We start from the raw sequence: 16901 nt of genomic DNA on the forward strand, positions 1-16901 counted from the left end.
GGGTTCAGATTTCAGCACAGGAACTGGGGGGGAGACAGGCGTTCAGACCAAAGCAGCCAGTCAGAAAGGATAGCTGTGTATTCAGTGCTCACCGACAGAAATGCCAGTGACCAGGAAACCATTTTCCTGAAACCACCAGGATTACATCGGTTCCAGCCCCACGTGGCCTCTTTACTACAGAGCTAGAGAAATGGAACCATTGCCCTAAAAAGAAACCTTGTTTATGCTGCATGGTAAGTGGAGTCCAGTAAACAAATGCTTCACAGCTTGAGAGATTAAGAAAACCTCACTGAGACCCTGTTAGGGTTTGAACAGGAACAGAGGCAGGAGGTAGGCGGGTCTGGGACACAGGCCTTCTGGGGGCAGTGGCTGCAGGGCCTCCTCTTTTAGGGCTGAGTGCAGCCACCATCCAGGACAAGATGGCTCACAGGAGGGTAAAGGCCCTCCTACATTCAGGAAGAGGGCTCTCCCGCCACCTACCCTCTTGCCTTGAGGGTCTCTGGCTTCTCAGGTCTTGCCTGAAGCCTCAGCCCAGCTTCCTGCTGTCAAGTGTGGGCTCCCAGGAGCCAGCAGAAACCGCAAGGAGGAACGGGACATACAGGCAGTGGAGAATTTGAAGTTTCACAACTTTGCTGCCATTTTAACCCCAAAATGTCAGCAAATCCATCAGTCCTTCCTGCTTCAGGGTGAAGGCCTGCACTGCTGGGCACCTGACTCAGATGCAGAAGTGGCCACACAAGGGTGGCAGCCCTGCCCTGAAGGTGGGGAGTGGAGGTCTGGGAGCAGGGGCGAAAGGAAGGGGACATTTTAAGGAAAATTAAGAAGCTGCTATCTAGTCTGATAGGTTTTGCAGATTCTTTATAGTTTTATGATTTTATTAATAATAAACCTATCAACAGGGAGAAACCTGGCTGCCTTCCCTCCACTTCCAGAGGACCCGCATTCATGACTAGCTCTAATCCAGGTCCAGCCTTGCCCAGCACTGCTGGGGCGGAAGCGTGTGCTACAGTGATAAGAGGCACAGGAAGGAGGGTCTGGGGGCAGGAGAGACCAGGGGGTCCATGCTGATCTTGAGGCTTCCTTGCCTCCCTGCCTACACAGACAGACCTCAGGCCAGGAATTCTGCAGGCCTGTCCTGCAAGCACTTGTTTGGCACTTAAGGAAACTATCTCCTGAATTTCACAGACAGAAACCTGCCCCCTTAAGCACTGGCAGTGAGGTGGTGGGACAGTTTCAGCTCTAAGCTGTGAGGCCGGGGATGTTTGCATCTAGCACTTTATCGCTGGTCAGGAGATTGTGACCCTTTGCCATATTCTTTGAGTTCCTGGAGCCTGACAGAGGATCATGATCTCAGCGCTATCCCACAAACCCAGGTGCTTCTGGCCATAGTTAATAGTCACTTGTTCACGGTGGATCGATTGCTTAAGGCAGCCGTGAGCAAACTACGGCCCGTGGGCCGGATCCGGCTGTTCTATCTCGTTCTCTTGCTCTCCCCTCCGCTCCTTTACTTTGAATTTATATTAGTTCACACAAACACTCCATCCATGCTTTTGTTCCGGCCCTCCGGTCCAGTTTAAGAACCCATTGTGGCCCTCGAGTCAAAAAGTTTGCCCACCCCTGGCTTAAGGTCATGTATCTCCCTGATGTCTCTGGTCCACAGAGAAAAAAAGCCACATTACCCCCCAGCTGGCTTTCTGGATCTGCTGTCCAGTTGTCCACCTGGGTCACACCTTGGAAACGGGATGCCTGCACACGTGTGTTACACGGGAGCTCCACAGCACAGGGTAAGATTTTTGACCTGAGAAACCCATTCTTCAGGCATGACAAGCGGGTGAGTTTCCCAGGGGGAGACACTGTAGGGGACTTGCCGGGATCACGCCGGGTCTGGCAGGTACAGCACAACTCAGGCTGGCCGAGGGTGAACAGCAATTTGCACTTGGGATTCCCAAGGGCTGATTTCACTTTCTCCACCATGTCTCCAATGGAGACAGCAGGCAAGAATTTTGACAGAACTCAGGAAATTCACCAGCTTCTGGGAGTCCTATTACACCTGCAAGTGACCCAGTCTCAACACCAGGTCAGGCTGGGATTTCCCCTCTGATCCCCTGACTTGTCTCTGAAACATGCACCTGCCCCACCTCCCTGTGCTTAGGACACCTGGCTAAGGTGCACTGTGACCACTGACTGACAGCCTCCCCAGGGGTCCTGCTAATGGCATTTTCCTGTCTAAACAAAGACCAAAGGGGTGGCAAAGAGACAAAAAATTAAAAAGGCCATCCTCACCATGGTGACAGGCAGGGAACAGGGCCCATGGTACCCCCAAAATAGCCTATGGTATCAGGGTTCTGAATGGGGACCCCCCTAAAGGAAATGCCCAGACTGCTGCCCAGGGCGCCTCGGCAGTGAAGCTGTGACAATTGGGGAGCTCCTGGAGCAGGCTCACCTCCTGTGGTCACCTTTCCTCCATACCACCAGCCTGCACAGGCCCCGCCTGGCATTTGGGGGTGGAATTTCATGCTTCATCCCCTGCTTCTACTCACCCAGTGACTTCCAAGGCTGTCCTGGAGGGGACCACTTAGAAAACACTAGGTCAGATTTGACTTTAGAGGTTTGAAACCCTTCAATTTCCTCTCAGGAGGTTTAATTAGAACACTCCGCCTGCCCTTCTAGCTAATCTAATCTCAAAGCTCTGAACTCTAAGGGCAACCCTTAAAATGTGTCACCCCAGAAACCATGAGGAGTCCAGCCACTCAACAGGCTGCTCTAATTCAAGGTTCCAAAGAACCTGTTACAAGTTTCCATATTTTATGTTTTGCCTGGAAAAAAAAAGTAGACTCAACTGCCATTTCTCATTTCGGGTTATGCGTGAATTACCTTTTATTTACATTTAAAAGTCTCTCCCTGCCCCTCTGCTCTGGTCTGTGGGTCGCACACACTGGACTTAGTATAGGCTCCATGGAGGGAGGGAGGTGGTGAAAAACCTCTTCCCATGGAAAGGCAAAACTCCAATCTCTCCAGGTCTTGCTTCTGAAAAGACAGTCATCTCCTGGGTGTTCTGTGCTTTCTACCCCGACATTGTTTGCTGCTTCTCGGTGTGAGGGACACTTCCCAATTCCCTGGAGCCTCCTGGGATGAGCTGAGACTCCTTGGGATGTGGTTTATGGCAGACAGGATGTGAGGAAAGCCTGCCCGTTCTGCCCTGGACGCCCAGGTTGGCACTGAGTCCCAGAAGGTGAGGGCCAGGCTGTGTGGTGCCATGGCCCGTGATGCCACCATGAGTGAGGCAGGGTAGGGAGGTGACAGCACACTGTCCCCCACGAGTCCAGCTGTGAGTCGGGTGGAGGGACTGATTCCAGTGTAGCGAGGAGGCTGCAGATCTAACTGTGACGACTGCTTTGGCATCAGGATGGGACGGTGTCAAAGCCACGTGGACTGAGCGGCACCAACATGCTGCGGCTGGAGAGGGTGGGACCATCATTCGCTCGTGGAAGAGTGACGCCCTATGGGAAGCCCAGCCAGGGGCTCAGCTTCTCTTGAGCAGTGTCCCCTGTGCAGCCTCCAAGGCACTCACATAGCATATTTCTGTGTCCACTCTCTTGCCAGTTTGTTGTACCTGGAGGAACAAAGCAGAGGGGTGATGTGCTTATTCAAAATGGTTACTTCATTCAATGTCGAGGAGAGAACAGAACTAAGGCCGGGACGCTGCTGCTGGCAAACAGTGAGGACCAAGGAGTGAGTGGAACAGAGCTGCCTGGAACGAGGATATGTCACAGTGCCTCCTCACGTGGGGAGTCCTGATGCTCGCCGTAACTGCCTGCTGTGGAAGATGTGGTAATGCACCGACCATCTCTCTTCCCCTGCCTGTCCTGTCCCACAGCACGGGCGAGGAGGACCAGGAAAGGGGCTGCCCGGTCAGACTCCAGGATGCAGGCCTTGGAGCCCGGCCACCAGAGTGAGTCATGCCTGCCATGCAGCAGGCCTGGCGCCCTGGAGGGCTATGTAAGCCTGCGGCATGTACGTTTATTCTCATTGTCATAACGAGATCTAGTGCCATGGGGTGTAAGACAGATTTGTAGTTAGAGGGCAATGAAAAAAACCACCTCTGGTATAGCTAAAGTATCTCATAAGTGTTAAAATAAATAAATACAGTTCATAATCTAGTCAATTAAAAATGTCTTTGTCATTCTGGAAAACTCAATGAGGGAAATAATGATATCTATAAAGCTTTCAAGATTAATATAAGTTGGAAAAATCACATTCCATTCTAATCTCTTCAGACAAGAGAACTGATAAACTAAAAGACTCACTGGAGACGTTCTTTAAAAGAGCCAGCAATTATCCCGCCCTCCTTCCACCGCACCATGCACTGCTCACAGGCCAGGCTCCTGATGCCAGGGCCCCATCAGGCTGGCTTTCTCAGCAGACTGTCAATGCCAGAGGTTTCCCCATGGGGAGGTGAGGGCCCAGTCCTTTCCTCTATCTGCTTCCCCTCAAAGACACCTCCCAGACCACAATGCATGTGACTGTGCTGGCCTAATGGGTGCAGTTCTACAACTCTGGGTCTGGTCATCAGTGTTTAAACAGTGTTGAGGAGGCAAGGATATACAATGGGGTGAAGACTGTCTCTTCAAGAAGTGGTTTTGGCAAAAATGGACAGATACATGCAAAAAAACAAAAGTAGACCACTTTCTTATACAATATACAAAAATAAACTCAAAATAGATTAAATGTTAGACCAAAACTATGAAACTCCAAGAAGAAAACAAATGCGAGTATATCAGTGAAGGGAAACCATCAACAAAACAAAAAAGCAACCTACCGAATGGGAGAAGATATTTGCTAATGCTACATTCAAATAAGGAACTCATACAACTTAACACCAAAACACCAAACTATCTAATTAAAAAATGGGCAAAGGCCCTGAATAGACATTCTCCAAAGAGGACATACAGATGGCCAATAGACATGAAAAGGTGCTCAACATCACTAATCACCAGGGAAATACAAACTAAAACCACAATAAAATTGTCTCACACCTGTCAGAATGGCTACCAATAGAAATCAACAAAAACCAAGGGTTGGCAGGGATGTGGAGAAAAGGGAACCCTCGTGCATTGGTGGTGGGACTGCAGATTGGTGCAGCCACTATGGAAGGGCATGAGGTTCCTCACAACGATAAACAGAGCTGCCATACGATCCAGCAATTCCACTTCTGGGTACTAGTACTGAAAATACCAACTCAAAAGGAGATATGCATCCCTATGCGCATGGCAGCATCTATATACATAAAAATCCAGCGACCTGAACGCTGTAACGACCGGAATGACCAATCACTATGACGCTCACTGTGGCCAGCGAACCGGCCCGATAGTGGGTGGGGCCGGCGGTCAATCTCCTGCAGCCCCTCACCCAATCAGCCCCCCGCCCCCGCCAATCAGGGGCGGGGCCCACCTGCCAATGGCCAGCGATGCCTACCTCTCGGCCCTGATTGGGCCCCGATCAGGGCAGCCTGGCCGGGTAACCTCCCGCCGTCTCCTCCTCCCAACAGGCCCAGCCCCAATCTGCCCCGACCTGGGCCAGGCCAGCCGGACTCCACCCATGCAAGAATTTGTGCACTGGGCCTCTATTTAGTTATAATAGCAAGATATGGAAGCAACCTAAGTATCCACCAATAGATGACTGGATAAAGAAGGTGTGGTACATATATAAGGAAATACTACTCATCCATAAAAAATAATAAAATCTTGCCATCTGTGACAATATGAATGGACCTGGAGGGTATTATACTAAATGAGTAAGTCAGAGAAAGACAAATACCATATAATCTCAGTTATATGTGGAATCTAAAAAAATATATAAACAAAAACTGAAATAGGGCTGGCCATGAGGGTGACACACTGCTGACTGCTGAGCCTCAATCAGGACACCTCCGCCTTACCCTGGCATATCTGAGAAGCCACTCTGTCCTATGCTATCAAGTTTAGTATGTAATCCAGCATTTTGTTAGATTCTTCTGAGACTATTCTTGGCTGACCATGACTCGGCTGACCTCAAGGGCAGGCTGGGCAACAAGAGTTTAGGGTGATGTGGCAGCAGCTGATGAGCTACCAAGGAGGGGGAACTGCTTTTATCTCCTCCCTTTTCTCAGAGCCAAAGGGGATGTTCATGAGAGAGTCAGGAGTCTGAGCCAAGGGACACCCCCTGCACCCCCGCACGGCCTGGGCAGGGCAGGAAGACGTCTGAGGGAACCTGGTCCGCCAGGAGGCACCAGATCAGGGTGGGTACCACCGAGGCCCGAAGGAGCCCGAAGAGGACACGTACTTCTCTCGGTTGGCCTTGTAGGTGTGAGCTATCTCTGGCACCAGAGGGTCGTCAGGATTGGGCTCGCAGAGCAGGGAGCAGATGGATAAGAGCACTGGGAAGAGAAGAGGAGCTGGGTCAGCCTTGAGGCTGCCTGGTTGCCCGGATCTGGTGAGCCCCCCAACTCAAGCTCTCTTCTGTCTGAATTACTCTGCTTGACACCCCAAAAGTCATGAAAGGATTTGCTCTGCTCATCTATCAGCTGAACCGAGCTGTCCCAGACACAGCTACTCTAGGGAGGCCGCAGTTGCCACAAACCTTTGGTGTGTATTCCCAGGGGCCTGTTTACTAATCAGGATATGGGAACTCGGAACATTCTGGAATGGGGGGGGGGGGGGGGGGCGCAGCTTTCCCTCTGTATTTACTATTCAGCTTTGAAAACTTGGCCCACCAGCTGCCCGTGCCTCCCACCCCTCCCCTCAGCTGCCTGTCAGGCTCTGCTGCCTGCTTTGCCTCACACTCCCCTCTGCTTATTTCTTGGGCTCTGGGACCCGGTTCAGAAGGAATATCTGCATTTCTGAAGCCCCCTTTAGCCTGGTCTCTATAACCCCATGTAGGCAACCGAACCCTGTGGACTCGGTGGGGGTGGGAACAGCGTCTCCCAATTCCTCCCCTAGGAGTTGTGGGAAGCTGCCTGCTGTCTCTGAGCCTCAGTCTCCACAGGGGTCCGCGGGCAGAAGGGCTGCTGTGAGAGCCACAAGCGCGGGACAGGGCCTGTGAGGTTACCTTCCGACACTGTCAGTGATGGAGACCAGTGGGACTGCAGGACGTCGAGACAGATGCTGCCGTTGCTGTGGATGTTGGGGTGGTAAATTTTGGTCGTGAAAGCAACCTGCAGAGACAAGACCTCAAGTGAGACAGGCCACAGGGATGCTCTAGACAGCATCTGTCTGGAACATGGACCGAGGGAGGCAGAAGAGGCCGCTGCTGGCTACATGGTCCTGGGTAAGCTGGGCCCCCACCCTGAACCCTGACAGGACTCAGGTGGGACAGCCGAGGGAAGTCCTGACTCATTCATTCTGATTTTGGGACTGACCCACTTCCCCCAAAGCAGTGAGTGGGCTCTGAGGAGCGACAAGAAGGACGGCAGCCACAAAGGAAGTTTCCTAGGTAATGGGCTTAGGCACCAGTTCTTTTAATCCTCACCAGATGTTTTTATTGATTTTTAGAGAGGGAGGGGAGGAAGAGAGAGAGAGAGAGAGAGAGAGAGAGAGAGAGAGAGAGAGAGACATTGATGTGAGAAAGATCGACTGGTTGCCTCCTGCACATGCCCTGACCAGGGCTGGGTATGGAGCTTGCAACCGAGGTATGTGCCCTTGAACAGAAGCAAGCCTGGCACCCTTCAGTCTTCGAACTGATGCTCTATCCACTGAGCCAAACCGGCTATGGCACCAAGGTTCTAATTTTAAAATAATCAATCTACCAGTTGTGCAGTCAGAAACATAAACAATCTAAAATGTGGACCCACACACGTTGCTGTGACCGCCCCTGACCTATGCCTGTCCTCTTGGCTCCACCGTGAGCACCCAAAATGCACCTCTTCTCCCCAGCTCCATGCGCCCACTGCTGTTGCCTCCACCCCATTAGCCGTGTCCACCTCAGTGCACAACTCCTTGGGCCCCTCTGGCCTCCTCCCCACCCTGTGGCCCCTGACCTGCTCAGGACGAGCCCGCTGCCACCCTCCCAGCCGCTCTGTGCTCCTTGGCGCTGCCACCAGACAGGACTGTCCCGCAAGAGGCAGGGCTCCTCTGGGTTGGGCTCTGCCCTAGGTCTTTGGCACCTAGTGAGTAATGGGCAGCCCTGCTGGACCAGGGTGTGGAGCAGGACCCTCCCGCCTTCTGCCTCCAGTTGGTGGCGCTGTCCTCCCTCCGAGGCCCCATGGCTGGGATGGTGTGTGTGCAGGGAGGTGACTGCCAGGCCCACTGACACTCAGGTCCTGAGCCCATAGGGTATGAGCAGCATTCCTGGGCTCCCCCTCCAGAAACCAGTAGCAACCCCCCTTCCCCGCCCATCCCGTTTTCACAGCCCAAAGACCCAGGTCTGTTTCCAATGTCCCTGGGGCAGGGCTGCGGACTCCCCGCTGAGACTGAGAGGGACTGCAGAGAAGGGCCAGACGCAGCTACAACCAGGCAGAGCACCGCCCCCATGGCTCCAGGGTTTCAAGTTTGGGCTGTGACTGTGCAGCTTGCTGCACCACTGACCAGAAGGGCCCCTTTATCACACTCTGACCCGTCCTCACCTTTGGAGGTTTGAACGGATAATCTGTGGGAAAGTGGATGTTCAGGAAGAAAATGCCTCCTTGGTAAGGACTGTCATTCTGGAAGGAAGAGACAGGCAGTTAGTGCGCACAGAAGCAAGCGGCAAGGGAGGAAGCGAAGGGGTGGTGCTCAGCAGCAACTACCTACCGGGCCGGTGATGGTGGCCTGCCAGCAGAACCCTGCAAGAAAAAGAAGAGGATGTCAGAGACCCCCCCAAAGTGTCTACTCCACCCCAGGGGCCCCCAGACTCCCAGGAGATCTGTGCTCAGTTAGTGGTTATCACCAGGGAGGCTCATCAGTGACCAAGACTGATAAATGGACTGCCCACATGGCTGATCTAAGGGTCCAGTCCCTCTGGGCAGGACCCACAGCCCCATGTGGCTTGTCTCTCGGACGTGGCCAGCCCCATCCTAAGTCACACTGTCGATGTGGGTCAAAGTCTCAGGTAGGCAGAGACTGTCCAACAGGCAGGAAATCGCAGAGATTACCTCCCGAGGCTGCGGACAAAGGCAGATCTCTGACAGAACTAAATTCTTTATGCTAACAGTTCCCTCTTCTCTTTGCACAGAATTAAGGCTTCAGCCATTTTCCATCTTCCTTTTTATAAATGGCTTCCAGTCTCTCTTTCCCTGGGTCATTCTGAAGCCCTCTGCCAAGGGTCTCTCAGGAGACATGCCCTGGGCCCTGGGACCTCTATGGGGCCACCCTCCATGGTGTCTCTCCCACATCGCCCTTGGCATTGCCCATGCTCTGGGGACTCGGTGACATCATACCTGGTGCCCTCTCTGCATCTCAGCCCGAGAAGCTCCAGGGCACTCGGCAAAGCTGGCCTCCGGGGATCTGGGGGGCGGGGGCAGGGGGTGGTGGTGGCAATGACTCACCTCCAAGCTTCCAGGGCAATGACTCATCTTTGTGGAACACCCCGACCACCAAGTGGGCTGCTGAGACCACTGGAGAGATGTGTCACTCTCTAGGGAATTCTGTCTTATGGCTCCAGGGTGGTGTGGAATTAACCCAAAGTTTCAGACCTGTGCTGGGTTCCTGCCACCTGTTCAAATACCCGCCTCCCCAGCCCCCCGACTCTCCCTTGAAAGCAGGACAGGAAATCATCAAGGCATGAGGAGGGGCAGGTGCAGGGACTAAAGGGAGGTTTTCCAGACCCTAGAGGTGCCGAAGGAGTCAAGGCTGCCCATGACCTTTTCAATACTTCAAGGAACTGGTACAAAGAGCACACCTTTACCTGTAAAAAGGCTGCCTGAGCCGACCAAAGTGTCACTTCTTTTGCTTTTGATGGTTTTATGCCAACTCGTGCTAATTACTAGCTGTGGCTGGCAGGTGGATATACCTTTCCTAATACTGTAGAATGGAGTTCCTTATTAAATGTTTTTGTTAAGTAACACGAGGGACTGGGAGCCCATGTGGAGAAGTAGAGAGTGAAAGTGATTCCTTCGGGGACCTCTGAGGGCTGAGGGGGTACACAGGGCTTGGGGCCCGGTCAGAAGAGAAGGCCCCAAAAGAGAGGAAGAGAAAGGAAACTGCGGGGACTGCTGGAAAGGGAGGCATGGAATAGCCCAAAAGTTAGGTGTGTTCAAGGCTGCACATGCCTCAGCTGGGAGGTGCTGAGCAGGGAGGGGGCCGGGACGCCCTCCAGTAATGCCGCCGCCTCCAGCACGGGGCTGCCGTGAAGGTGAGCATGCAGATGCAAACATTGAGCGTGCTGCCAGGAAGCTGGGCTGAGTCGGGACCAGTTCCATCTTACCAGCCACCCTAGTTTGGCATTGTTGTGACAGGTAACATGGGAAACTATGCTACGGAGACCTGGGATGCTTGGAGAGACAGCACGGGCCAGGTGCCAAGCAGGACCAGGGAACAGTGGCACCACAGCCACCCTGTTCACTAGACTGTCACACGTGCCTTCGCACCTCCACTCTCAGTGCTGCAGCCCACAGCACGTGCATGTGACCTCACCTCCTCTTTCCTGCCAGCTTTGTGAAGTTACTTTCTTTTTTATTGCAGTAACACGTGCAACACAATGATGACAAGACCGAGTTACCAGGATGGATAGTGACGGTGGCTGCCTAGCAGTGTGGATGTATTTGACACCACTGAACTATGTGCTTAAAGGTGGTTAAGATGGTAAACTTTGTTAGGTGCATTTTCACACAATAAAAAGTAAAAAATAACGTAAAATGTCATCGTAGCCATTTTAAGTGAGAAGTTCAGCGGTATTGAGTGTATCAGTGTTGCCCAGCCACCACCATTGCCCACTCTGACACATCTTTCATGACTCCAAACGGAAATACTGCACGTTTCTGCCTCCCTCCACTTCCATGAGCTCCCTCCACTATTGGTCCAGGCACTTGCCTGCTGTAGGTATGTCCCCTAACGGGACCGCACCTCAGCCTTTCTGTGTGAGGCTTATGTGACCATGCAGCCTCTCAGGCTCGTCCATCTTCAGCACAAGACAAAACACCTTTCCTCTCCGTGGCCAACCACACGCTGCTGTGGGACACCCCCTCTGCTTTCTCCTTCTCCTGTTGCCGGGCCCTTGGGCCTTCGGTGACTGTGATACCTTCATCGAGTTCTGTTTGAGTCCCTATTTTCAGTTCTTTGGTGTCTGTGCAGGACACGCCCTCTTTGACACCATCTCATAGTCAAGATGAGAGTGGATGTGAGGTGGGAGCAGAACATGTACTTGGGGGCCCACGAGCGGGCAGCCGGGCCTTGGCCGGTCAGCTGTACAGGAGCCGAGGGCTGGCTGCTGCTCCCCGGGGAGGAGCAGAGTGGGGGAAAGCACGGGCCCTGCCCACCCCCTAGCCCCCCTTGGCAGAGGCCAGGTGCCCCACGTGCAGCAGCACCACCGCTTTCATGACCACTTCATACCAACACCCCACGTTTTCGTTGGTCAGAGGCACTTTCCAGAAGCCAGTGTGCTTTCAGCTGCCCTATTGGAGTGAAGGAGTAAGCAGAGGGGGTGTCCCACAGCAGCGTGTGGTTGACCACGGAGAGGAAAGGAGTTTTGACTTGTGCTGAAGATGGATGAGCCTTGAGAGCCTGCACGGTCACATAAGCCTCACACAAAAGGGCTAAGGTGCAGTCCCGTTAGGGGATATACCTAGAGCAGGCAAGTGCCTGGACCAATAGTGGAGGGAGCTCAGTGAAGGACAGGGCGGTGGAGTTGTGGTGATGTCAGGCACCATCCTGATCAGCCAGGCTATGAACTCAATGTGTGTAATAAAAAAGCAACTCACGAGCAGTTGAGGGAAAACAGCAAGTTTTCTTAAGAAACAGCTGGGCTAATAAATTTCGGGGACTTAACGGCAAGGCTCCTGTGACCTGGAGCCTGGAAAAGAATACTCACAATCATCTCCCACAGGTCTTGCGGACCACTGGGCAGGAGGATCCCTCTGCAGGTCACTCAATTCCTAGAACACAAGGAGCGGCTCAGAGCTGTGTGCGGGAGTCTGCTCTGCACCCATACCCCTTGGCCAGAAGTGCATCCTCCCGGGGGAGGGCTTCCAGGCCCCAGGAACAATTGGCCTGGCAATGAACACAGGAGACCGCAAGGTCTGCTTGTGGTTGTGAAGACACTTGTCAAGTGTGTGTCAGCGTTTTCCATTTTGTAAGTTGGGAAACTGAAATGTGAAGCGGTTAAGCTGCCTACCAAGATCACCGAGCTGAGAGGGCAGGACAAGGAGTTCTGTGTGTGTGCCTCACCCTCAAGCCTACCCTTGCTCACACGCAGGTGAAGGCAGGGTTTTACTCTGAGCTCCCGAGGTAACGCACGGAAGCCTTCAGCCCAGAGGAGGTGCTCAGTGACGGACAGGGCTCCTGCACTTCCATCTGTCTCCCCTCCCACCTGACCCACCACGGGGTGTGGCAAGGGTCAAGGCTCTGGGTGAGAGATAAGGCCATGAGTCAGTGTGACTGACGCAGCCGCCCGTGTACCTGCAGAGAAACGGGAATTACACGACAGCTAGAGGCACAGTCCCCTTGTTTTCCTGGCCCAGCATGAGCGCCAAAGCCCAAGCTTTTGGACAGTGACTCTCAAACTGAGCTTGCGTGTCCTTGCCTGTGCCCTAATCTTCTCCACCCTCCCAGGTTCTAGATCTGGGCAAACCTCGGAGTTTCCAGGGAGGCTCTAACGCCCAGGAAGAAGGCACAGACCAAGGTCCAGAAGGTTGCAGGGGGACTCCCCTGGGTCTGGAGAACATGCACAAAGCTCGCACCTGGCTGGTGACACTCCTACCTGAACAAGCCTGAAAATGAGCCGGGGCACCAAGACCCTCCTGACTCCCGATGTCTGGGGCGTGCTCACCATTCCAGTCCCCCCCACTCCACACTCTGGCTCTCCCGCCACCTATGTCTCCTCCTCCTCCCCTCCAATACTGGCCACGCAGGAGTGCTTACACCACAGTGACTAGCAAGCACTACATATCCGGCCACATTTCATCCCAGAGGGTTGGTTGTAAACAGCTCCAGGCTCTCAGAAGCTACAGTGCTTACGTGAGCTGCCCTCGGTAAGTTTACAGTAAGCGTCAAGGCAGAAATGAACTTGGGCAACAACTAAGGTCACAGGACAGGAGGGAAGGAGCGCTTGGAGATGCAGTGCAGCCACCGAAACCTCCCACCCAAACAGGTCCTCCCCTGCCCACAGGTCATCGCCTGCCCACGCCTATGCTGCGAGCTCAGCACCGCCACCGCCACGGAGAGAGAAGGGCTGTCAGGACAACCCTGGAGAGACCAGGGGAAGGGCCGAGCGCAGGCCCAGCTCCCCGTCCCCCCAGAACGCAGCCCCTCTCTCGTAGCGTGGGAAACGGTTCCTGGGACCTAATGCTTCTTGAAAGACCGCGAGTCCTTTTTTTTTTTTTTTTTTTAATAATATATTGATTTCAGAGAGGAAGGGAGAGGGAGAGATTGAAACATCAACGATGAGAGAATCGTTGACTGGCTGCCTCCTGCACGCCCCCTACTGGGGATCGTGCCCACCACCCGAGCATGTTCCCTTGGTATCGAACCCGGGACCCTTTAGTCCGCAGGCCGAGGCTCTAGCCACTGAGCACACCAGCCAGGGCAAGACCGCGAGTCTTGATGGGCGGAGTCCAACAGCATCGAGGAGCGTCAACTGCTAACTGGCATTTAAAGGAAGAACAATGTGATTTCAGAAAAACAAGTCCGCATGTTCCCGCGCTTCCCTAACAGGCGCGGGCGGCAGCAGGTGCGGGCCGGCCTTGTTCGGTTCAGCCCCATGCGCCGTGCCCCGCCCTTAAACTTTTTAAAATTTATTGATGGAGAAAGAGAGAGGAGAGGAAAGGAAACATGGATTTGTTGTCCGCTGATTTGTGCGCTACTGGTTGGTACTGTACGTGCCCTGAGCGGGTCCAACCTCAATCGAGGCGTCCGGGGCCGGTCGCACCAACGGCGCTACCGGCCCGGCCTGCGCGCGCCGTTCAGGCGGCGGTTCGTCTCCCTCCGGGCAGGTGTCGCTGCGCTCGGTGGCCCTCCGACCACTCGGGCCAACGACCCGCGGGCGAGTGGACGCTTGGGACTCGCAAGGAGTCCGAGGACCAAAGGGCTCCTTACCTTCTTGATCCGCTTCAGAGCCATCCTCTCCCCGCTGCTGGGGACCAGGCTGCTGCCGGTCCAGGGCGGCCAGAGGCTGCCCGCTGCCGGCTCCGCCGCCGCGCAGCGCCGCTAGGGGAACGGCCGCCTGCGCGTGCGCGCCGCGGGGCACTGTGGGTCGGCGTCCGTAGGCGCGCGGGGAGCGAGTGGCCCGCGGTCCGGAGGCCCGGATGTCGCCGGGAGGGGGCGCTGCAGGTCAGCAGCGAGCGCGCAGCCCTGGGCCGCGGCACCCGAGCGGCTTCCGGGCGCCCTTCCCGGCTGCCGCATAGCGGCTCTCAGCCCCGCTTTGAACCTGTCTGTCAGTATTCCCACCCTTCGTGCGTGGGTGTCAGGTATTTACAGCCCTTTCCCTGGAGACACACAGAGCATGGCGGCGGGGCGGCGGGGGCGGCGGGGGCGGCGGGGCTGAGATGTGCGTTCTCGGCTCTGCGCGGCGGGTTGACGCGGCCTCACACCGCGCACATCCTTTCCCTTTCCGAGACCTGCAGGCACCCAGGACCGAGCCTTGAAACTGGGCGAGGAACACTTCGTGTGCCACAAAGTAAGTTTAATGGGCTGCAGTCAGCAGAAAATAAAATAAAATAGAATACAAAGTATCAGTGCGTCTCAAATTGTAAGGATTGTTGAAGTTTTGTGTGTGTATAGATATTTACCCTCCAAACTGAGACCCTTTGAGACTGAAACGGGGTGCAGTGTAATTAGGACAAAGGTGTCATCCAAGCCTGTCTCTGGCCAAGCAGGACACGTGCACACCCAGAATATAAAATGCATCACAGACATCGCCATGGTCCCCAGCCAAGTCCCCGGCGTCCATTCTCATTCCTCTAATCGCTCTCACACACAACTTCATGAACTGCCTCTAAAAGGTAAATCTTACCATGACGCGTCCTTGCCCAAAACTCTACCAGGATGCCCTGTGTTCTACAAGGATCACATCCATCCTCTGTCATCAGGGCCCTTCGGAATCCAGTGTTGTCCCGCCCGGCTTCCTGTCAGCGTTTCCGTCCCTGCCCCTGTCCCATCCCTTTACTCCTGGCTGCCCTCTGTCTGCAAAGCCCTCTCTTTCCTCCCCCTCAAAGCAGAGCCATCACTCACCTTGCAAAGCCAGCTTAAGCGCCCCCCCCCCCGCCCCCAATGGCTTCTTGTTTCTGTGCAACACAAATTCCTGTTGGTCCACGAGTCATCCATGGCCACTTTGTTTACCTGGCTGTGCCCTCATGGAACAAATGACCCTAAATTTTTATAAATGTTTATACCTTTAAGACTATAAATCTGAATTACAATGATGGTTATCTCCGGATGGTGACTTTATTTATGATGTTAATTTCCAAAATTTCCTCAGAGAATTTGCATCACTTGTTTAATCAGAAAAAGGAAAAGAAATTTGTGTTGACTAGCAAATGAAAATTTCATTTCTATTTCCTGTTGGTAGTTTAATGCATAGTTTTCTAAACTTTTTACATAAACTTTTATGCATAGTTTTTTTTTTAAATTTGGAAGTAGTTTTAGATGTACAGAAGTGTTGCAAAAAATTTTAAAAATGGATAAATTGGATTTCATAAAAATTTAAAAGTTTTGTGCTTTAAACAGCACCATCAAGGAAGCAAAAAGACACCCCACAGAATGGGAGCAATTATTGGCAATTTGATAAGCGTTCAGTATCCAGAATACATAAAGTAACTTATCTATATATAAGAGCCTAAGCGACTGTTTAACTGGTAGCTATGATGCACACTGACCACCAGGGGGAAGATGCTCAACGCACAGGCATGGAAACATGGAGCAGACTGATGAATCTCAGAGGGAAGTGGGCAGGGAAGAGGGCGGGAAGAGATTAACCAAAGATCTTATATGCAAACTAGAGGCCCGGTGCACGGATTCCTGCACCGGTGGGGTCCCTCGGCCTGGCCTGTGGGGATCGGGCTGAATCTGTGCACCAGGCCTCCAACATCCCCCGACAGGTCCCAGAGGATGTAGGCCAGGCCGAGGGACCCCACTGGTGCATGGGTCCATGCACTGGACCTCTAGTAATGTAATAAAAATAAGACAAACTATTAAAAAGCGGGCAAATGATTTGAGTAGGAATTTCTTTAAAGAAGAGATAGAAAATGGCCATTAGGCACATAACACAAAAAAGGTCAACATCTTTAGTCATTAGGGAAATGCAAATCAAAGCCACAGTGAAATACATTTCATATCCTAATATGCCTCTAATCAAAAGGACAGACAATGACAATTTTGGTGAGGATGTGGAGACATTGGAACCCTCACACTTTCACTGGTGGGAATGCAAAATGGTGCGGCCACTTTGGAAAACAGTGTGGCAGTTCCTTAAAAAGCTGAACATAATTATATGACCTAGCAATTCCATTCTTAGGTATATACCCAAGAGAAATTAAAACATGTCCATACGGAAACTTAAACACATGTGTTTATAAGCTGCATTATGCATTCTAACCAAAAAGGCCAAAGCAACCCAAATGTTGACTTGATAAACAAAATGTGATATATCCACCTAATGGAAATTTTTGGCAATAAGTAAGAATGAAGTACCGATATATGCTATAACATGGGTATATTAGATTCTTGGGACTGTCATAACAAAGTACCACAAACTGGGTGGCTTAACAGAAATTTATTGTCTCACAGTTTGGGGCTAGA

General features: G+C 52.9%; 1 protein-coding gene across 1 annotated transcript; it reads right to left on the bottom strand.

The window, feature by feature from the left end:
• Positions 1-2841: 2841 nt before the first annotated feature.
• UBE2D4 (ubiquitin conjugating enzyme E2 D4) lies at positions 2842-14561 on the bottom strand. Its single transcript, XM_080666900.1, has 7 exons — positions 14202-14561; positions 11980-12043; positions 8766-8797; positions 8600-8677; positions 7087-7192; positions 6322-6415; positions 2842-3613 (listed from the first exon to the last, which is right to left on the bottom strand). The coding sequence occupies exons 1-7, from the start codon at positions 14223-14225 to the stop codon at positions 3568-3570; spliced, it is 444 nt and encodes a 147-aa protein (XP_080523026.1). The 5' UTR covers positions 14226-14561; the 3' UTR covers positions 2842-3567.
• Positions 14562-16901: the final 2340 nt, after the last annotated feature.

Source organism: Plecotus auritus (assembly GCF_963455305.1).
Source record: "Plecotus auritus genome assembly, chromosome: 4".
Lineage (NCBI taxonomy): Eukaryota > Metazoa > Chordata > Mammalia > Chiroptera > Vespertilionidae > Plecotus > Plecotus auritus.